A 23,869-nucleotide genomic window follows, 5' to 3' on the forward strand; every position below is an offset into this window, starting at 1 on the left:
AGACAGAAGAGGAAGTTGAGAATATAAAAACAACAAGAAATAAGAAGATGAGATTCAATGGTGGAAGGTAGAGTTGGGGACACTGTGGAAACAATGTAAAAAAGCAAAAATTGATAATGAGTAGTCACAGCTCATAATTCAATCAAATTGGGAATTCCTGCAAACTTCAGGGCTAAGAAAGGGCTTGAATAAAGAAATTTAACTTGGGATACTAAAGTACCTATAATCTTAATCACAAACTAGTAACAAGAAGGCAAATGAACAGGGGAATGGCCACATTAGAGAAGTAGAGGAAATAAAAATCAACTGCAAAATGCTCTGAGACCAAGGGAATGTCTTCGACATGAGGGATAAAGATGTGTGTTAAAAATAATCAGCAAAAGACAAGAATATTGGATACCTGAGGGTAAAATTATGTAACTGGACAAGTAAAATGAGCAATAAAGTATTATCCACACAAACCCAAATCTTTTGTCTCACATGAACAATCTTGTGAAAAATGCTGGATGACATTAAAAGTCAGAAATCCAGTAACTGTCAGAAATTATCCTTTTTACAAGTACTTACCTGAAGAAAACAATAAACCATCTACATTGCATAATCCTCAACATACATTTCCTTATTAGATTTTAGTTCTGTGTATGTATTTGTTTTGCTAGTTTTGCTACATTACTAAAAATCTACTGAGCTCAAGTAAGCATACATTATCATATCAAATAAAATAAGCAGGAAAATATTTTAACCACTAAGATTTTTTGAAAAACCTGTTTTAAAAGAAAAGATAATTCACAAACATTCAGATATTGTGAGTGTGTAAGTGACATATTCACAAGTGAAATCAAATGGAAAGACAATAAAAATTCTGAATTAGCCAAATTCATGTTTGTGAACTTTACGTTATTAGTTTATGTGAATTTAGTATTCACATGCATGAGTGGACTAGAAATCTCAATACAAGGTTTTACCAGTATGATACTACTACATCAAACCCTAAACTATTCAAAAGATAAAACTTATGTCAAAGAATATTCAGTACTTTTCCAAAGACTGTATAGAGCAAGTTGCACAATTATACTTTTGGATTTTTGCACTAATATATTATGAAAAAAACCAAAGTAGATGCACATTCTATTAACAGTTTTATCACATACCGCAAAAGCTTCCACATAGCAAGTTGTAAAAAAAGGACTGAATTGCAAATAAGAACATTAAAAATCATTATAATTATAACTTACCTAATTTAGACAAACCTGGTGCAACATAACAATCCATGAAAACCTTAACTCAATACAACCTAAAAAGATTTCCCACTGGACATTTCAAAATAAGCATACACATCTACATAACACAGTGACAGCAGCCACCTTCCAAAAACAATTTAGTTGGCACTTCCTTTTTCTTTTAGTTTTTGCCAAAGAACCACTGATTAGGAATTTTCATTAGCAGTTTTTATAACTAAAGTACAAGATTGTAGAGAAATATAAATTTTCAAAATCACTTGCTTTTAACACACTTTTTTTGCACACGTACACATTAAATACAACAAATAAATAAATTAAGAAGTATTAGAAGGTAAATGAAAGTTTATTCAATCTTCAGATTAGCTCTATTTTATTTTGTGAATTTTAAATGAAGTTCAGTTTGAATTTACTATTAATTAAACAAAATTAAATAAACAAATCAATTTTATTGAAATTAGTTAACATTTTTATATTATTTACTTGTCCATACATTTTACTGAACTAAATATTAAAAAGGATATGACAGTTCCCAGAGGGAAAAACTAACTTAGAAAGTCACACAAAGTAATTGTGCATTCATTCAGTGCAGTTGGAGTTTCAGTATTTCAAACAGAAATCTACAATTAGAGTGATTTTAAAAATTGAGTATTTTCTACAATTAGCATGACTTATAAAGGTCTTACAAAACATAATTTTAAGACAGAAGCAGATCACAAAGGAAAAGCCCTTACTTCTCAAAAAAGAAGGACACATCAGTTGAAAACATTTAAAGATAGAATTAAAAAACCAATACTTAAAGTTTTTTTGTTTGTTTTTACTCTAATACAAGTTTACAATTTTAATTCAAAACTGATAAGGATTTTAGTTACAATTATTTTTTTCACTGGAGATTTCAGAACCTTTTCTTAGTGATACATTATTATAAACACTTCAAAAATACACTAAAGTAGATGAAAGATAAAAGCAAATGTTTTCAAAATTCAAATTCCATACTGAATACTCAACCACAAAAGTAAATATATATATAAATCTACTAAAACATATGTATACTGTTTTTTAAATTCTGTTGAATTTGGTTTCTCTACCTTCCAACACTGACAAATGAGGATTTGCATTTAACTTATTTGATTATACTTATTAAATACCTTTTATATATTATACAACACTGCTCTTCTTCCTCATTGGTTAGAACACTTGAATAGATCTTATAAGTGTGAAATCAAACAATCTCTGTAGAAATTGTGTATAAAAAGCTTTCCTTTTTCAGAAATTCACAATTTTTTCTACCTTTTCACATAAATTCTAACTACCTTACCTTCAAGCCAATATCCTGTCATCTAATAATCTAAGAACGTTTTCTTTTTTCAAATCAGGTTTATGTTAATTATTTTTGATAAGTTACTTATAGCGTGTAGCAGCTGCTTCATTATTATAAGCTTATACACTTGGCAGTGTGAACCAGATGTTCAAATAATTTACCATATTTAAAACATACTACTTCACAGTACGCAACTACACGAGTTCTTGGCATTTTATTCATTCAACACTTTATCACAAGTTATACAATCAACATGCAAATGCAGGTACAGCTTGGTCAAACTAAATGTAAGAGAAGTAACAAAACTATAGAAAAAAGAAACTGTATGACCTACATTTTAACTAGATGACAGTAATCAGAAATGGTATTTTGTAAAACAGATAAGCATTTCTTCCAGTACTGGTAGTGAGAAACCTAGTAAAGTAATCTAGTATTACCGAAAGTGTGGAAAGACAAATAGAATAAGCTGGAAACACAAGTTAATAAAGATATTGTGAATTATTAGCAGGAAAAGTAATTAAGCATACATTATTACAAGTCCACACAAGACATTGACCAGTAACAGTTAACTTTGTGCTTCCAGACTTTACATTTCAGGAACGATTTCTAATTCCCCATTGGTCCATCATGCCTTTAATGGCCAACACTAACCTTATAGGTTGTCAACCCAATATGCATATAAGTAGATGGAGATGTCACTAACTACATCTAAGAAACAGAAAACCCAGTGGTTTATGTATTACTGGTAAAGGATTCTACTACCTAGAAGATAATGACATCAAACACTTGTCCAACCTATGAAGAAATTAATAAACTAGGAAAGAAGATACTAGAGTCTATAAAATGATGCAATGGTCTCCACAGAGCCCCAATCTCAACTCATTTGAGCAGATACGGGATTTGATAAATCAATAAATCAAACTTGACAAATCAAAAGTTACTTTCAAAAAAACTTTATGGGAGTGTATTAAAAACATTTCAAATACAATTCTAAAGGACCTTTGATTAAATACATTGCAATAATGCCCAAAAGACTGTCTGCAGTTATTAAAATAAAAGAGAGACACACCAAATATTGTTTGCCATATTCAATCAACTCTGTTGTACCAAATATAAAGATTAATAAAATGTTTTGATGTTCCATCTGTAATTTAAAACTAATCATACTTACCAACAGAGTTTTCCTCACTTGTATCTTCACCAGAACTATCTTGGTCATGATCTTCACTACTGTGACTGTGGGTTTCGGTCATTGTAAAGTTATAAGGATACTGATTTACAGTCTGATTCTGCTGGTGCTTGACTTTCTGTTCCTTTATTGGTTCCTGCATTCTTGGATTACCAAGACTGGCTTCTAAAAAGTGGGGATACTCTTCCTATAAAGAAAACTGCAAGTTTATCATAAAAAGATAAGACTATAATGTAATAAATTCCACTATATTTCAATTCAGTAGACATTGTTACATAGATGTACCATAAATTTTCCAAAATTACACTGTTCAAAAATGCAATATATTATGTGCTTTATTTGAATACTACAGTGTATACACTACACAGTTGTTCAAAGCACATGTGCCTGTACACAGGTTCACTCACACAGTCAAATACATGCAACTACCTGTCACTTCTGGTTGATACAGAGGAAAGCCTTAAGTAAAATTCAACATTTCAAAGCAGTTTTGTAACAGTTTTATTGGAATTAAGCACAAAGTTACACAATCAACTATCTGTACTCTGCCATCCAAGGGTATCAAAACCCAGTTTCTAGTGTTATGAGTCCACAGACATACCAATATGCCAGTGGGTAGCCATTTCAAAGCAATCAGTATTTATAAAATGACTATTTAAAAGTGAGCATATACCAAATGTAAAAAAATCAACCATACAAGTTCTTTAATACAACTAGCCTACAAATTCATTTAAAAGTTTTTAAACCAAGAAAATAATACAACAGTTTCTCAGGTATAAAGACACAGTTTCATACTAAAAACACCTAAATGTAATTCTTTGTACATAGACTCAATGACTAGATAGATGGAAACAAACACGTAAAATAAAGACAAAATCAGTAATAAACTAGTATACAATATCATGCATTTCACAGACATGACACATTCGGACTTCAGAACTAGTTTTAACTAATTATTAAAAGACACGACGAGAAAAGTCTGGACATAAATCAGGCATTATTGATTAACAAGACTAAACAGCAACTAAACTGCAGATAAAAGTAATGTTTAAATTCTGTGACAAAACACAAAATATTTTAAATTTAATTCCAATAATTTAAAATTGTTCAAGAGTAATTCATTAAAAATCACACTAAAAATGTTCCAAAATATCTATTTCCTGTCACCAAATGTTTTAAGTGGTGCAGCTTTTCACAAACTCTCAACCTTAGAAAAAGTTCAGTCTACATGTCCAAAATGTTCTTCATATGTATAAGAGTAACAGGTTATTATATACATATTATATTACTACATGAAGCAGGGTAAAAACAATTAACAGTATGATAATTTACTGTCAGAGTAAAAAATTAAATTGTCTATGCTCAATGTTTGGAAATTGATATTATAAATGTTATTTTTCTCCAGAATTTGCAATTCAAAAATAAATCAAACTAAAAGAGTATCTTAAATTATCAGAAAACACTTCATGGCAAAGCCACACGCACACACACAGCAGAAAAAAAAAAGGCTTGACAGAGGGCACTGCCAGCCAGTTGTCTTCTCTCTAATCAACAGTTAAAAATTAGCAGCAGATAATCTACATAGCTTTGACATAACAAAAACAGAGAACCAAGTTTGGTTGTAATAATCTTGACTACTGGAAAACTTGCATAATCAAAAATAGTGATAATGAGGAATCCTAATTTAGTTTATATAAATACAAAAATAAAAAAGGATAATCAAAAATATTAATTTCAATCAATTAATTAGTTTGGATGACATTAAATGATGTAATCTTTGGTCATAGGTTATCAACTATATCAAGTAAATCACCTAGCTATAGTTTGTTTGTTTTTGAATTTTGTGCAAAGCTACATAAGGGCTATCTGCACAAGCCATCCCTAATTTAGCAGTGTAAAACTAGAGGGAAGGCAACTAGTCATTACCACCCACTACAAACTCTTGGACTACTCTCTTACCAACAAATAGTGGGATTAACCATCATATTATAATGCCATCACAACTGAAAAGATGAGCATGTTTGGTGTGGCAGGTATTTGAACCTGCGACCCTCAAATTACAAGTCGAGTGCCTTAACCACCTGGTCATGTTGGGCCCCTAGCTGTAGTCAAAGATGTTTAAAAATTCCTCTTCTTTGAATTCAAGGATGTAAGATGTATTAAAGATTTTGTTACTTTTTCTTATTTAAAAAAGAGAGAAAATAAGGGCAACAGGTATAGATCTAATTTTGGTTATTAATGATATGTGTACATCTCAAAGAAATTACCTTTTATATTACAAAAATACTCTGAGCATTAAAAGTAACAAAATACTATGCTAACTGGTCAGTTATAAAAATCAATTAGATTAGTAACTTTAACATTTAAACATAATCATATTTAACAATCTAATTAATACTCACAGACCTAGTCTAGTAGGATCCTGAAAATGCCTAATTTGGATAATTTTAGAAAGTTATTACTTAAATCATGTTATCTGTGTTAACTTGATGATTTTTGGCTGCCTTTCTGTATTTTTATAAGGTTTTTAATGTCACAATTACAAGCTGAAATATGCTACTTCTCCCTTAGCAATACCATTTTTGCACAATATCTCACCAGGATTTCAATGTTTCCAATGAGTAGCAGTAAAAATAACTTTATACAAAACTAGGTACAGAGTTTGAACCTGGCCCATGCAAATCTTTGTTTTCATTTCAAAATAAATGCTTTCATAATCTGTACATCATACAATCTCTTAAGTCTACTTTTCAATTGAAAGAAAGTCTTTTTAGTAGTGATGCAGCAAACTGACTGATAGTTGTCAATGGTCAGGAGTTCAGGAGAAGACTTAATAAATAATAAATTATCAGACTTGATTTGAGTTGTTTTTTTGTGGATGGGATAGTCTTGATGGACCAAAAGGCCCCTTCTTGTCCTTAACATGTTAAGGTACAGAAAAACAAATAATAGTAATGTCTACATGCAATACTAGAGGATTCTTCAATCAAAATGAGAAAAAAAACAACACATAAAACCTTTTCACTGACAAATGGCAAGGCAGTATGAAAACAGACCTGACAATGTCTACTATAGACCTATCCAACATTATAGGTTAAAATTCCACATGCCGTTTTTATATTCTTGGACATAACAGTATATGCACTGAACAAACAGTTACTCATCAAAAGCTATAACTGACATCATATTAACTCCAATAAATTTATTAAAATGTCATTCAGCTTCTTGAAAAAGCAAACAGGGTAACAGGTAATTCACAATTTTTATCCTCAGCAGCTTTGAGCATAAGTAACAACATTATTATATGAAAAGTTCATGCTATATGATCTTGTGGACTTGACCAACTGATATATATGACAAAGAAAGAGGATTCTAGCAATGAATGTAGTAGTTTGAGTTTTAAAAAGTTGTTTACTAGCAAGCACTACTGGATTAACCCTTCAGCAAAGTTAATAAAGCAATCCTTCGGTGTGCAACAGGTTTCTTGTTTAAATCTGAGACAGCAATGTATAGAGTAAAAACAAGAGTATCTTACTATATCTCACAAACCTTAAGTATTTTCTGGGATAATACAATTTTCAGTGTAATTAATTTGACTCAGAAATGTATGTATGTTATAGGCTAAGACACATACAAGCATCCCTAACATCACTGAATTCATTGTATATTTACTATGATACATAAAACAAAAGTGATACAAATTATAGTTGATAACCATATTTACACCAAAAATTCATGTTTTTATTTTTATGCTTACAAATGTATTGTTTTCAATTTTACCAATTCCATTAGTTTTATGTGATACAGCTGGTTAAATAAAAATGTCATGCAAATACCACTAAGAACACTGTGGTTATAAAACTGTTCATTTCAATGGCTCGAAACAAATATTGATGGCTTAATCTAATAAGCTGTATTTTATACAATACAGTACATAGTCTAAAGCTAAATTCTGCATTTTTTAATATTAGCTTTAGTGTAAATACTTTAGCAATCCTACAGCTAAAAAATTCAACTGATATATCTATCAAAAAGTTATTTTTAAACACTGTCAAAATTGTTACAGAACAAATCCTTAAAGTTACTCATGCTTCAGGTAAATTGATATTCTTGATTGTAGGCTTAACACCTAGATTTTTGTTTCATATATGTGCTCTAGAAAACACTTACCTTCTTTAAATGATTATAAAACACTGTAGTTTGTCACGCCAAATTACTGGACTTTCCCCTTCTCAAATGTTCCCTAAAGTAACAATGATATAACAATTTTAATGGTAAATATGTAGTCAGATATATATATATATATATATATCCAGTGCAGATGTATATCAAAATGAAAATTTATCTTCAAACAAACAGAATAATACCAGTTTCCTTTCTACACCCATTCAAATATTAGAATGATACAGTATATTTATTAGACCATTGTAAACCACAAATCCAAAAACAAGGTATCTTACTTCTTACACACTCAGCTAGAATCCTACATTGAATAGGAGAAGGGTAAAAGTAGAAGTATCCTTTGAAAACATCCAAAAGATACCTTTATGAGGGGACCCTGTAATAAAAGGATCATACATGGAAACTGCACTACTTCTGTACCAGGTATATTCACCATCCAGATGCAGAAGAGGTGTGACAGATTTGAGCAGAAAACTGTGAGAAGTACATCCTAATGGAAGAAAAAACAAAAGAGATAGCCTAGAATCAAGATAGGAATGAAACACTTCCCAAGAAGGAGTACTGAAGACAGAGTCACCAAACATTTTAGAATGGAGAGGACACTCTTTGGGAGGAAGCGTGTCAGGACTGAAAAGATGATCTGCAATGAGGGCAAAAGCACCTAGAACACGACATGCTAGAAAATGTATGCCATATGCGTGGGTTCAAATAGGGAAATCCACCAACTACTACCACAAAGGGAACAAGAATGAATGCATTCTTGGTAAATGATATAAGCCACCACCACTCAATAGTTGTAATGAAACATTATTAGCTCAATCTAGACAAAAGAAGTAAATGAACTAATGTACTTTGGGTGAGTGATCTCCTGACAAATTAAACCCACTAATTTCCTAGTCTAGGACCACTACCTAAAGCCTGGGTAAATGTGCTGATAGAAGGTATAACCTCTAAAGTGGTAACTCAGAATTTGGAAATTCATATTCAAATTTATTTGTAGTTATATATTAAGTTCTGTAAATGGGCTGGAAATATAAAATAATTCCTCTTTATTATAGGTTACAAATATCACTACTGTATTATAAGTATTAAACTTGGTGACAGAAACTGATATAAAGTTGAAAACAAAACAACACTTGAAGAGAGCACAAACTGTCTGAACATGAGCAGTGTCAAATGAGAAGTGCTGGTTAGGTACAATAGTAAAGGGAGTCACACAAGTCATGAGGGAGTGTGCCACTAATACCGGTGGATATCTGCAGAATGATAGTTTGCATGCAAGGATCAGTTAAACCATGTGAACCTATAAGTGCAAAGAGGTGAAAGGTTTGTGGCATGAAAAAGAAAATGCAAATATAAAACAGCACTAAACAAGAATAGCTATTGATGTGATCAGAAGTAAGGTACCTTGTCAGAATTAGTCTTTTTTATAAGAAAAAAGTAACACAAACTGTTCTCCCAAATGACAAGATTTTTTATTATAAAACAAATATCATAAAAATTATAGTAAATTAAAATGTAAAGTTCAGAAAATGGTGGTTGAAATATTCTAGTGCAAATAATATTTAAAACCAAAACTATAACACTTCAAATAGCACTTACATACTTTCACTGTGTAACAACATTTTGTTGAAATTTTTCACAAGTACAAATGCACTAATACTTTACTAGTTTTATATCATTATAATTGTAATTTTAATACGTATCAGAAGATAATCACTAATACATTAACAAATGTAAATAAACAGGTACACACACACATCTCTGTATAATAATTAACCAACATTATACACAATAATATTCATAAATCCAAATTTTATCAAGTTTAAGTGAGACTATCAACAATTAAATGCAATGTGTGTGTGTGTTTATGATTGCATGTATATAGCAATACCACAGTCTGAATACAAATATTGCTGTTCTTATTATGAACATTTAAATATTTTGATTATAAAACTATGTTCATGTTTTTGTAAATAGTGTAAAACTTAACAGAATTTCTTGAGTATGTGGATGTCCAACAAAAATACCATGTATGACATACCAAAGGCCAACAATGGCTCTCCATATAAATACTCCGTATATATTTCATTGAGCAATTAACATTTGATGAAGTAACAAAAAACACTTTTCTTGAGACCTTAAAAACTTTTCCAAATCAAGTAAATTCACAAAACATTCACAAAACTAACCACAAAAAACACACACATATATATTACAATATCATTAAAAAATATTTTATATTCAATAATTAATATATTGTTATTATAAAATATTAAGATTCAGCAATACTAATTTTAGATTAACTCCACATGTTGTTTAATGTAAAAACAAAACTACAACTATTATGAGTTATATCAACTAGTTAACAAAGTCACCAATAAAATGAAACAACTTGCACTTTCTTATCATTAGACTAAATGATTTAAGTACATTAAAGTATATTTAACTATACTTAAATGACAAAATTGAATACAAGAAACTGCTGAGTTATTGAGAATGTAAACAGCTTTTAGAGATAATATGCTTATCATACAGTAAAATGATTCCTTTAAAAATAATAAAAACTTCAAAATTGCATTCACAAAGAAAACAAAGCATGAAGTTGGAAACTAAAAATAGAAACCATTATTTTCTAATGAAAATAAAAATTTATGAAATATTTGAACAGTAAATGTACATTTTTAGCTGCACTATAGAAGGTAAAATATTTAAAAATACTCCAGCTTTACACAAACTACCAACTTTTAACTTTGGTTTACATAACTAGAAGTAATTCACTTTCTGATCATACACAAACATTAAGTCTCAGCTTGTGAATGAGCTAGACCTCTTATTTGTACTTTTTTTTTTAATCATTGGCTCTTAATAAGATATAAAGTATATTAAAACTGACAGTAATATCACACTCTCTTATAGCAAGTTCTGGTATAATTGATTGAATATGGAGTTTTAGAGTAGTATGCTTATTAATTTAACAATAGGGACAAGTACATTTATAAACTACATACTGATTTTAAAGCAGGAATACAGTTCTTAAATATAAATAAGACTGTGGGTAAAAGATCAGTTTAAATGCACATCTTATCTGTATCTGCAAATATATCCTACCAACAACATTAAATTATTTTTAATAAGTTTATCCATTTATGTTAAGGTGGTAACAAAACAGATATTTAAGAACTTCATATATACACGATTTACAAAAACTTTGCTTATTCAAATAATTACAATGTATTCCATCTATGACATAAATGAAAAAATAATTTTAATGTAATAATTCTTTAATGTTATTAACTTCTCTCTACAAAACCTCATATATACCAGATATTTTATATGGATAATGGAACAAAGTTTTAACTAAATTTTATTTAACAATATTTGGAACAAAACCTCCAAAAACAAAGTACAAGCCAGTAAATCTTTTTCTACAACACACTAACAGTGATCTAAAACTTAGTATCCAAAGTAAACTTAAGTTTAAAACTATTTGGGTCATTCCATGTCAAATCAACCAGATTTTGGAAAATTTTCCAGTTGACCCCCTCAGAATGCCTTGAAAAAATTCACATGTACTCATCTAACCACGTAATGAAAAACTGCCAATGATTAGATCAATATCTCTAATAGTTTCTGATGTACAGCCCTATAAAATTTAGTTAACTTTTGTTATTTTTGGCAAATTCATTTTCGGGCAACTTTGGCTGCTTAAAGCTGCAAAGAATAGTGGTGGTAGCAGACTGAAATTTGCTATACTGACTGAATTAATCTCACAGAATTCAAAAATGGTCTCAAACAAAGTTTATCTCTCTTAGGATTTGCACAGTGAGGCTATAAATCACCTGAAAACCCAAAATCATAAAAAACATTGATTTATTTAAAATCTATAGCTCTAAGACTTAATATGAAACAAAGCTGAATTTTGTTTTCAAATTTCCTATAACATATCAGTTGGTAAATCAGCAATTGTTGTAATTAAAAGTCTATGAGATCTCCTGTAAAAAAATGTAGTTGCATGCAACGTTTTATGATTTAGCTAAAAATAGTCCTACTTCAGACCACAGTTTGACCATGTCACCAGTTATTCAGCCTTTTCAGATTTTAACCACATATTCTTACATCTCTGAATATGATCAACAACAAAAAATCAGGATGATGTTGAACCTACTTTTTGAGTTATAATTTTTTTAAATTATTCTCTGACCATATGTTGTTAATTGAAAAAAAAACAACAACTCCAATTCAAGTGTGTTACTGTGTGCAAATATATCCATACAATTTTGAAATAATTTATTGATTGATTGATTTAGTGTTTTATGGCACCAAGCTGCTAGGCTATCAGCACCAAACGTCCAGCAAAAAGGTAAAAATAAATTAAATGTAGTAAAATACATAAAAGGAAATGAAGGTAAAACAAAACATCATTGAAAAACAGAAAAAGTATAAAACCAATGTTGACACCTAGTCTACAATGTTAAAAGAGAAAGCAGAGTAAGAGAAGTTGTAAAGGACTTTCTCGAGCAAAATGTTAATGATCATAACCTGCCAGTAAGACTAACAGGTAAGTACAAGAACCAACGTCAGTCACCTGAAGTTAGTCTTTCCACCCCTGGTTCCAGGTTATGTTGTCATAACAGCCATTATCAAAAGGTAAAATAAAAGTGTTAAAAAGACTTATAGCAAAATCATAATGAAAATTAGCCAAATGTCCTGTAAAAAGGTAAAAGTAAAGTAAATGTACTAAAATTCATAAAAGGAAACAAAGATAAAACAAAACAGCAATTAAAAACAGAAAATAGCATAAAACCAATGTTGACATCCAGTCAAGTTGTAAAGGACTTCCTGTAGCAGAATGGTAATGATCATAACCCGCCAGGAAGACTAACAGGTAAGTACAAGAAGTTGGTCTTTCCAGTCCTGGTCCTGGATTATGCGTCTTTTTGGCCAGTACCAAAAGTGTTAAAAGACATGTAGCAAAACTGTAATAACAACTCGCCAGTACGACTAATGGGTAGTTCAAACAGCAGTGTTAGTCACCTGAAGTTGGCCTTTCCAGTCCTGGTGTCGAGTTATTTAATGTTCTGGCCATTTCCCAATTTCAAAATGAAATAGAGCAATTGTGACTCTGAAAAGGGAACCACAATTAAAAAGGTGTAATGAATAAATATCCAACACTTAAATGAGATTAAAAAGATTAATGGCCATAAAAAACTAAAAACTTATCAAGGTGGACAGTGTCACCATCACCAATAACACTGTCCAATGTTACGGACAAACCCTGGGACAGAACAAGTTTAAAATAGTGCCATTGTTGAGAGTTGTAATGATGGCAAGAAAGTAAAATGTGGCTTACAGTGATTTGAGTGTTACACAAACTACACATTGGTGCATCAGTTCCAGATAAAAGAAAATGATGAGTTAAAAAACTGTGACTAACGTGTAGTCTAGTTATAACAACTTCCTCCTTCCGAACCTTATGGAAGCTAGACGGCCAAAGCCCAATATCGGTTTTATTTGAAAAAGCTTGTTGTCAAGTTGCTCACTCCAAATGGACTGCCAGCTGGCACAGAGCAGAGCCTTGAATACAGGACCACAGTCCACGTACAGAACAGACAAAGTGGTGATAGTGCCTGAGCAGATAGATTTAGCTGCCGTGTCTGCAAGCTCATTCCTGCAAATACCAACATGGCCTGGTATCCAGAAAAACTGGATAGAAGTAGCAGTTAATGAGAAATGGGCCAGTCGGTTTTGAATATCAGGGAGAACAAGGTGTGAACCAACATGAAGCCATTCCAAGGCCAGTAGAGAACTAAGCGAGTCAGTATAAATAGTACAGTCGAGTACTGCTCAGCTTCAATATGATCCAGGGAAAGAGATATGGCGTACAGTTCACCAGTGAACACAGAAGCTGTAGAGGGGATTCTGCACGCAACCAACAAACCATGGCAGAGCTTACAGAATTACCTTATTTGGAATCATCCGTATAAATTGGAATGGAATAATTGTTCGAAAGATTTTTAGTAAATAAAAGATGGTACTTCCAATCGGGAGTATCTGCCTTTTTCAAATGACTTAAAGAAAGGTCACATTTGGGGGCTGTAATAAGCCATGGGGGGATGGGCTGACCAGCAGATTCTGCAATGTTATCTTAGGATAGACCCAATTCATCCAATTGTGCCTGGATGCGAAGGCCAAAAGGAGCAATGGCAGATCGACTGTTCCAAAAAAGTAATGCCCACTGAGGAAGGAAAACACATCCGCAGATGGGATGCTTTGGTTAGGAATAAAGTTTCGAAGAATATAGTAAAGACAGTTGCAAACGGCGAAGGTGCATGAGATTCTATGTATAAGCTTTGAGCTAAGGAGGTGCTGAAAGCCCCAGTGCAGAGTCGAAGTCCTTGATGATGAATGGGGTCCATCATCTTTATGGCTGAGGGTCTAGCAGAGCCATAGACCATTGATCCAGTCGAGTTATGATCTAATAAGAGCACGATATATCTTTAGCATAGAACATCGATCTGCTCCCCAACTGGTAGTAGAGAGGACACGGAGGATGTTCAGAGCTCTTGTGCATTTGACCCGAAGCTGCTTTAAGTGTGGTATAAAGGGCAGCTTATGGTCAAAGATAAGCCCCAAGAACTTGGTCTCAGGGACCACTGGCAGTGAAACGTCACTGGTACGGAGTTCAGGATCAGGGTGAATACCCTGTTGGCAGCAAAAGTGCATGCAAGTAGTTTTAGAGAGAGAAATATTAAAGCCGTTCACCAGAGTCCACTTCAGTAAACGATTGAGGGCAGTTTGTAGTTGCCTCTCAATATATCTCATGTTTGACGACTGACATGAGATGTGAAAGTCGTTGACATATAGCCCATTCGCAACAGTGAGAGGGAGTTGTTCAGTGATGGCATTTATCTTTATACTGAAAAGTGTGACACTCAAAACACAGCCCTGACGGACCCCAAGTTCCTGTACAAAAGAACAAAAGTGTCAAATCCACACGAATTTCGAATCTCCTGTCCATTAAAAAATGTTTAATAAACATGGGTAAATGGCCACGTAACCCATATATATGGAGGTCTTGCAAAATGCCATACCTCCATGTTGTGTCATAAGCCTTCTCAATGTCAAAGAATACTGATACAAGATGTTGGTGTTTGAGAAAGGCTTCTCTGATTGATGTTTCAAGTCATAATTAGGTGGTCCATGGTGGAGTGCTGTCGTCGAGAACCCACATTGGGTGAGTGAGAGGAGATTGTTTGATTCGAGGAACCAAACAAGACAAGCATTAACCATCCTCTCTAAGGTCTTACAGAGGCAGCCCGTCAAAGCAATTGGACGGTAGTTTGAAGGAATCTTGAGATCTATCCCAGGCTTAGAGAAAGGTAAGATAATAGCCTGGCACCAGGCATCAGGAAAAATATTCTCCTGCCAGATCGGGTTAACAACAAATAGAAGAATATCCAGAGAAGCAGAAGAGAGATAGCACAAGGAAAGACATACAGAATGATAGGAAGCAATCAGTGTTTTGATATCATCCAGATTAGAACGTAAACCTCGACAGTTCCATTGTATCAAGGTGGCCATTTTTAATGATGGGTAGGCAAAATGGCTAGAAAACCCTTCTGTTTATGACCACATCTTTTTCCTTACTGTCCTTATTCTGGGAAGATCTTTCGACCTCCATGGATCCTGCCCTGTGTCGATTGGGGAGGTCTTTGTTGTTGGAAGGGGATTCCAGTGACTGAGGATGCGAATGAATGATTGATTTGCATCTTGGGGTGGGAGAAAATGATGTATCAGGAGAAATGCCTGTATTTGAAACTGAAGAATGTGGATCTTGAGGTTTGTTGGAATGTATGGGAAAAACAGAGATGGGTGTAGAAGTTGATTCATCAACCTTTTAACCATGGAGGTCAAAAGGCTTTTCATTTGTTTTGAAAATGATTCTCTTGGAGGCACATAGAGATCTGTCTGCACTCCCACTGTAGTTGTGGAAGGAAGTGCAGCAGCATATGTCCGAGATGGAGTGGTGGACAGCAATTTCCAAGCCTCAGGATAACTAATGTTATGAGTCGGTTTCAAACGCTGCACCTCTTTTTCCTCCAACCATTTTAGGCAAGAATGAAAGTAGGAAGGGTGGGAACCATCGCAGTTGACATAATGTGGGTCCGTGTCACACTCATAGGCATTGTGATCCATGCCACTACAACGAGCACATGTCAGGGAACCACGACGTGACGTCTTTGAGTGGCTGAACCTCTGATATTGGAAATATTGGAGAGGGTTTGGAATGTATGGCCGTACCCTGCAAATTAGATAACCTGCCTTATGGTGGCAGGTGGGCATGGTGATGTAAATGTCAAAATGAGGATATCTGTTGGCAGTAACTCCATCTTTGCGAGAAACGCCTTGAGTAGAAAGACCAGCGAGAATCTTTGATTCAGGGACGTTCTTCAAATCCCTCTCAACAATAACTCCTCATGATGAATTCAAGGTAGCATGAGGGGTAGCCTCACTAGGTACATCCTATGCCCTTGAATTCAAGAGGAGCTCACTGTGTTGGGATGTGGATGTTTCAACCAATATGTCTAAAGATCGAAGCTTCTTTACTAACTTTGGAGAGCCAGCAAGTCCCTCTAGTCCCTTCTGAATAAAAAAGGGGGACATTTGCCCTAAAGGTTTTTCTAAAAGAGAATGTAATATAAGAAAATGAGGTACAGGTGTTACAGATGTTGAAGATTGCTGCTCAGAGTCTTCAAGATATGGTAATTTTCCTATTGACTGTTTTATCACTATTTTATTTAAAATTTTGTTAGAGGATCCATAGGAAAAAAGGAAAATTTCAGTACTCACTGACCCCACCCACCATGGAGCCCTACGAGGGATGCACTACAATGTCCTTGCATGACATTGCAGCTACGCCAGGGTTTCGTGAGCACTATACCCAAACACCAGCATCAGACACAATGTCCACAACACCCGTTGAGAACATCCAACACTGGTACTTGGTTGACTCTAGCCCAAGTGGACCAGCCAATTGACCCAAGGAGGGCCACCCAAAGGCTGCCCATCTACAGGATTTCAAGGCCAAAGTGGTGTGTTGGGGTTGGACCCCTCAACCACCAGGATCCTCTCCTCCCCTTCATGGGTCACCATGCACGGCAAACATGTGGGTGGATATTTAGATCCCAAAGGAGGTAAACTGAAAGAACAGAACCTTCCCTGGGAGGTCCCCTCACCACGTACAGGAATCCACACCGAGGGTGAAATAATTTATGAATCCCATTGAAATATTCAGCCTTTACCATATATTCTTACATCTCTGAACATGATCTTCAAAAAATTCAAGGTTGAATAAAATAATAAATTATCAAATTGTAAGTGTGTCTGATATGTACCATTGGGCAAAGGACCACATTCAGGGCATTCAGTTCTGTCTTGTCAATCAGGAATCAGTCCTGCAGAATTGTGTAAAGTTTGATCTACTTGAGCACTATGAAAAATGCAAAACTGTGGCAGGTATTAGGTCACATCACAGCTTTATTCTACCAACAAATTGTATGTGAGAAGGCTATCAGATGATGATGTGTACACAGTTGTAACTGTTGGTAGTAACAGTGAAAGTGATGCTGCAGCAGCTGAAATAGGGTCTAATGATAGCAATGACAATTATCAGCCAGGGAAATATGTGGCATGCATATACGATCATGAATGGTATGTGGGAAATATAAACGATAGATCAGATGAATATTCCGATGTGTTGGTGTCATTTATGAAGAAATCAAGAAACGAACTGTTCTCATGGCCTGCAAGGTCACGTGAAGATGAAAGCTGGATTCCTTTCCAACATATTCTTTGTCTGATAAGTGCACCTACCATGCAAGGCAGTAGTGCTAGCCACTATGTTCTCAGTCAAAGTGATCTCAACATAATCAAACTCGAATTTCAGAAAATTATTCAAGCTGTCTGAACAAAGCAATGTTTATTTGATGTTGTTAAGGCTAATTTATCACCAAAGCAGTTTTTGAAACATTTCACTGTCAGGATTATTGCAGTTTGGTGTAACTATAATCTTTCTCAGTTATCCCCTGTTGTAGCACTGTGCTTTTTGTGTCTGATTTACCTTTGTATTTATTATATTATGAATCTTAAACTCAGCCATATCTGCATAACTGTAATGCATACACAATATATTTGCATTGCCATGTGATCTAACTAGTTATGCCAATAAACTTGTTCAGAAATGAATTAATTCTTTCTTGTTTCTTACAACTTCATTATTTAACATTGTGAAAGGCTGGTTAGAATATGTCAGTGGGATTCATAAAATTTTGACAGGTATTTTTCAAAATTGTATGGATACATTTGCACACAGTAACACACCTGAATTGGAGTTGTTTTTTTCAAGTAAACAACGTATGGTCAGAGGATAATTTAAAAAATTATAACTCAAAAAGTAGGTTGAACAGCATCCTGATTTTTTTTTGTAGATCATATTCAGAGATATAAGAATATATGGTTAAAATCTGAAAAGGCTGAATAACTGGTGACATGGTCATACTGTAGCTTGAAGTAGAGCTATTTTTAGCTAAAACATAAAAAGATGCATGCAACTAAATTTTTTACAGGAGATCTAACAGACTTTTAATTACAACAATTGCTGATTTATCAACTGATATGTTATGGGAAATTAGATAAAAATTCAGCTTTGTATCATATTAAGTTTTAGAGCTATAGCTTATTACAGAAACCAATGATTTTTTTTAGATTTTGGGTTTTCAGATATTTTACTGCCTCACTATCCAAATCCTAAGAGAGATAAACTTGATTTGAGACCATTTTTGAATTCTACCACCATTACTCTTGCAGCTTTAAGCAGCCAAAGTTGCCCAAAAATGAATTCGCTAAAAATAAAAAAAAAATTAATTATATTTTACAGGGCTGTAAATCAAACTATTAGAGATATTGATCTAATCTTTGGCAATTTTTCATTATATGGGTAGATGAGCACATGTGAACTTTTTCAAGGCATTCTGTGGGGGTCACCTGCAGCCCCTGAATGATTTGACATGGAATGACCCATTTTTACAATGAAAAGTATCAGCTAGTACACTACTTCTAATCTTATACAGTGTATTGTCGAGTTAAAATTGTCATTTGACTTATATCATGATCTGCAGATGTGTAAGAATGTGTGTACCCATATACATCATACAATTCTAAAATATGAATATGTCTAATAGACAATTATTTACAAGGTTACAAACCTGTTTTGGATTATCTAATGAATTTAGACTTAAAAATTTGACAACTTTCCATCACAGCAGTAAAAAGATTTAATGACTATATGTTCCAACCTAACTGGTAACTTAACACTTTACAAATTCACAACATTATTACGAACCATGCTACTAGCACAAGTTATTACTTATAATGTAACAAGAAAATAGGTGTTTTAAATAAAAGTCTAATAATAATGTATTGCAACTAATTAATGCATTAACAGTCTGTGGGACATATTACACACCAAATCTTGTTCAGACAGATTTCAAATACATTTCTTGTATGTGCACAATCAAGTTCCCTACAGGATGGTGAAGTAAAATAAAATGGTTCATATGAAATAATATGATATACTGCTTATTATTTCTATAAATTATACTTAAATGATACACTACAATTAACCAGATAATACTTGTAAAGATGAACATGCACCTAACACTTTCATTAAATAACTGTTAAAACTGAAAATGTTAAATACTTGAGATGTAAATCTACAGACACTCAACTGCACTGTTTATGTACACATCATAACAAAGAAGATTTTTCATTGGCTTAATTTTTTTTTTTCCCCTACAATAACCACAAATTGCAATTTATCCACATTAGGGATTTTTCTATAAGTATGAAATCATCATATTTTCATAACAAATCTTACATGATTACAAAACTAAAAACTGTGAAAACCTAGCAAATAATCTTTTACAACATCTGGCAGTACAAGGTCCTATTCAATTTCTTTTCTTTTTTTTAAAAGTATGATCATATTTCTATAACAATCACAAAGAAGAGGGTTTGATAGAATAAAAATAAGACAATTAAACCTTTAACTAATTTGAAATCTGCAATTTCAAAATGAATATGAAGAAATGCCAAGTTTTACTAAGTATTACATACTGCTAGTTATATATTTTGCAGCATTTCATTATGTTTTCAAAATGTGCTGGGCTTTTTTTTTTGGATTCTGCCTCAATCACAAAATTTAGTAAATGTAAGAGATGTTTTAAAAATCTATTTTCTTACCATTGTAAAGTTTTTATTTGTATATTACATCTTTCAGCATTAAAAAAACTTAATACATTTTGCTTAAATTATACTTTACCTGTACACAAACTAAAAAAAAAAAGATTAATATTTTCAAAAAATACATTTTTAGTTTGTTCAAAAAATGTTCATTCACATGTATGTAAACTTGCTCACAAAGGAAATATTAATCCTTATTTGTAATCCCCTTTTTAATTCTAGAAATCATTCAATAATTGATTTATAAAGTGTGAAAATTTTTAAAAGTTAAAAACAATCTATGTTTATTTTTGAAATGGTTTTATAATATTACACAAAATTCCACCCGTCACAACATATTACTACATACTATTCTATTCAAATTAATAAGTCACTATTGTTACAACAGTGATGTCCAGAGGAAACTGGAATGGCTTGATGGGCTCAAGCTCTTTCCCTGCCCTTACACCTCCAAAGTGCACTTTTCCCTCTGTCATAAATATTATGAACTACTACAAAAAGACACACTTGGTTTCACACCTAGCTAGTTATGAGTTATTAGGAAAGAAAAAAGTGATTTCATCTTCAAAATAAACGAAGAATAGGGTTTTGTAGAACCACACTAAAAAAAAATATTATTCAGTGTTAATATGCAAATACTCATGTTTAGTTTTATTTCATAAAAGTTCTTATACCTTATAAGAACAACTGAATAGAAATGAAAGAAAATATGTTTGCTTTTAATGGATTTACACTATGAGTACCAGTGGCAATCCATAGTCTCCCCTAACACCCCACCTTACCTTCCTCCAAAAATGCTTGCCTTATGCTGCTTGAAAAATGCATTTTTTCTCTCAATGAAACTTTGCCTTTTTTAATATCCATGCACAATGCTGCACTATAATACTCACAACATAAAATAACTTATTTTTCCACTTCAGTTAAAACTTTAAGTTGTAAACAAGCAAGCCTAACAAACGATGACAATATTAAAATGTCTCAGTGATGACAAATAATAAAACAAATTTTGGAAATGCTAATGTGTACAACCATTTTCACTACAAACTAGGAGAAGTTAAAAGTTATATGTTTAATTTATTTACTGAAATAATTTATATTAACTACTATTTTGTTATATGTAGCATCATATACCACATAGGCATATAATTTATAAATAACATTTCAACCTTTCTTGGCTTTAGCCCTAACTGGCCTGAAAAACAAAAGGCACATGTAATGACTTGAAACTGCTTAAAGACTGATATATTCAAATTTCCTGTGGAAACATCAGGCTTTCTATGAACTCTATGTTATATGTAATGTATTTCATGATAATGAAATGGTAGTGCTGAATCTATTATACTTGTCAACTGATGCTAGCATGCTGTTATAAGCATTTTCTCTTGAATGCAACTTGTGAAACATAAAGAAAATTAAACTTCAAAATTGACAGATCCTAAGTAAATACCAGCAAGAAAAGTGACTTTCTAAAATGAGTTAATTAATGTACATGAAGACAATTAATGCTTGCCAATATATTATAAGAATCTACATGGAATGTTAATGTGCAAATTAAGCTTACACACATATTATCAAGGTTACAAAGAAAAAATATACTGGTTCAGTTTATTTTTCAATATATAACTTTATAAACTTAATTAAAACAATGCAAGTTTAACAGCAATCATATATTTCAAGGCAGTAACTTGAACATAAATTTTATGTAAAAAATTTAAAATTATAACAAAGCTTCATCATACTCAGCACTTTCAGTTTACTTTCCATTTATCAACAAATAAAGGATTTTGTAATGATCCCACCCTTGAACAAACAACAGCTTCTTGACAATGAGAAAAGCACGACTGTTTGAGAAACAATCCAGTAAATTTCAAACTTTAATCTTGAATCCATTCAGAATATTCAACACTGCTTAAACTATTAAAGCATCAACTGCCAAAATTGTTTGAGATTAAATCAATAGGCTAGAAGGAATTAGCCTTTCAAATTAGAAATAGGGTTAATTTTAATTTTGACCATCTTAGGACATTCCCCATAGTTCATAGTGTTTATATTCACATTTTGATTGAGATTGTCCCACTAGGCTTGGAAGAGTTGCGGTGCAAACAAACACATTTCATATTTATATCTATATAATTTACAGATTACGCAAAGTAACTAGGTGACAGCGTCAGGAACAAGGCTACACTTCGTACACCTAAAATGTTAAAGCTTTGCCACTATTAACTACACAGAACTACTACCGCATAATACAATTACATTAAAACACTAGCAGTAGTATAAAATTTCAAGCATAACTAGTTTAAGTAGTTACTTATTTCCACAAAACTACTTATATTACAAATGAAAAATAGGTCTCATATAAGTTATACAACTTACGCATTTATTTTGTTGTCGAAGTCAGTGCATACACAGAAGGGCGTGGGATTTATAATAGTCTACTGTATATAACCACTTCTACTACCACTGTCAGGGAAAGTAGTATTGCTTTTAGTTTTAAATTAATATTAGTATGATTAATTACACACCATCCAATGTTCAGTACACCTCGCTCTTAGAACCCAAGCGTCCACGATCCGTTTATGTTGAAAAAATAAAAAGTTTAAACTTGTTAGTTTAAAACTAATGTGAACGTTATTTTTCTTCTTCCCTAAAAAAGAAAATTGTATATTACCGACTACAATGTAAATATTTTCATAGAATAAACCAACTATCACATTTGTTTCCCGATAAAATTTGTCTCAAAATATATAATACATCACACATTACCATCATACATCAATTTTATTGAACAAATTTCGTTTAAAATGCACTGTCGTTTTACCCTATAGTTCTGAAAATGGTACAAGCACCATACCTTCTGGGCACTAAGTAATATATATATATTTCACAGAATAAACCAATTGTTAGAAAAATTAATTTACAAAACCACATAATACAGAATTTAGTTTTCATAAATCAGACTCGTAAAGAAACTTTTAGTGTATTGCACAGTGCCATAAGTAATATAGTAAGGAATACAGAATTACGTTCATATTCTAGAGGCACAATGGAAAGTTTGTGTGCACTCAACTTTAAAAAGTTAGCTTGCGATATCTATTGTAGGCAAAGTATAGATAATTTTATGTATAGTTGTGTTTGACAACACACAAACCAAAACTGTATATTTTTTCTTTTGGTAAATAGATAGGTAAAGTATAAACTACTAATGGTTTAGACCAAAATTTACAAAACAACCTATTAAGGCATCTCAGTGATTACCTAGCCTTTTAGAATGCACTTTTGGTTAAATATTGGAATGAGTCATGCACCTGGTGAAAAGAAAAGGAAGCAAAAATAGTTAACTGCAAACGTAATTAAGATACATAAATTAAATCATAGGTGAAAACATCCATAAGTATCAAATAACACGTGCATTTTTATTTCTAGAAGATGATGTTTTAAGCTATCACTTGTTTAATTGTAAAGTTTATTGCATGATAAACATGAAAATCATCAAAAAACTTTTCCACTTCACTTGAACTTCCCAATTTTACACAAGCCAGCGACGTCGCTTGATACTTAAAAGATTCAGGACTCCAGCCTATATAAGGAGGGAGCGAAGTGTCACTTAGATCTAGATACAGTGCATGTGCCATA

General features: G+C 32.5%; 1 protein-coding gene across 3 annotated transcripts in view; it reads right to left on the bottom strand.

Annotated features, from left to right (window-relative positions):
• Nucleotides 1–23,006, bottom strand: part of LOC143251992 (Golgi resident protein GCP60-like) — a 50,331-nt gene extending 27,325 nt beyond the window's left edge. The window contains exons 1-3 of one of the 3 annotated variants that reach the window (XM_076503462.1): nucleotides 22,610–23,006; nucleotides 7,919–7,991; nucleotides 3,731–3,935 (exon numbers count right to left, since the gene is read on the bottom strand). In XM_076503462.1, coding sequence (XP_076359577.1) covers nucleotides 3,731–3,890 — 160 coding nt within the window. In that variant the 5' untranslated portion in view covers nucleotides 3,891–3,935; nucleotides 7,919–7,991; nucleotides 22,610–23,006. Of the gene's footprint in view, nucleotides 1–3,730; nucleotides 3,948–7,918; nucleotides 7,992–22,032; nucleotides 22,525–22,609 lie in introns of those variants that run through there. The other 2 variants (XM_076503464.1, XM_076503463.1) reach the window with 2 other exon arrangements.
• Between the last annotated feature and the right edge of the window lie 863 nt (nucleotides 23,007–23,869).

Source organism: Tachypleus tridentatus, chromosome 6 (genome assembly GCF_004210375.1).
Source record: "Tachypleus tridentatus isolate NWPU-2018 chromosome 6, ASM421037v1, whole genome shotgun sequence".
In the NCBI taxonomy this organism is placed as follows: domain Eukaryota; kingdom Metazoa; phylum Arthropoda; class Merostomata; order Xiphosura; family Limulidae; genus Tachypleus; species Tachypleus tridentatus.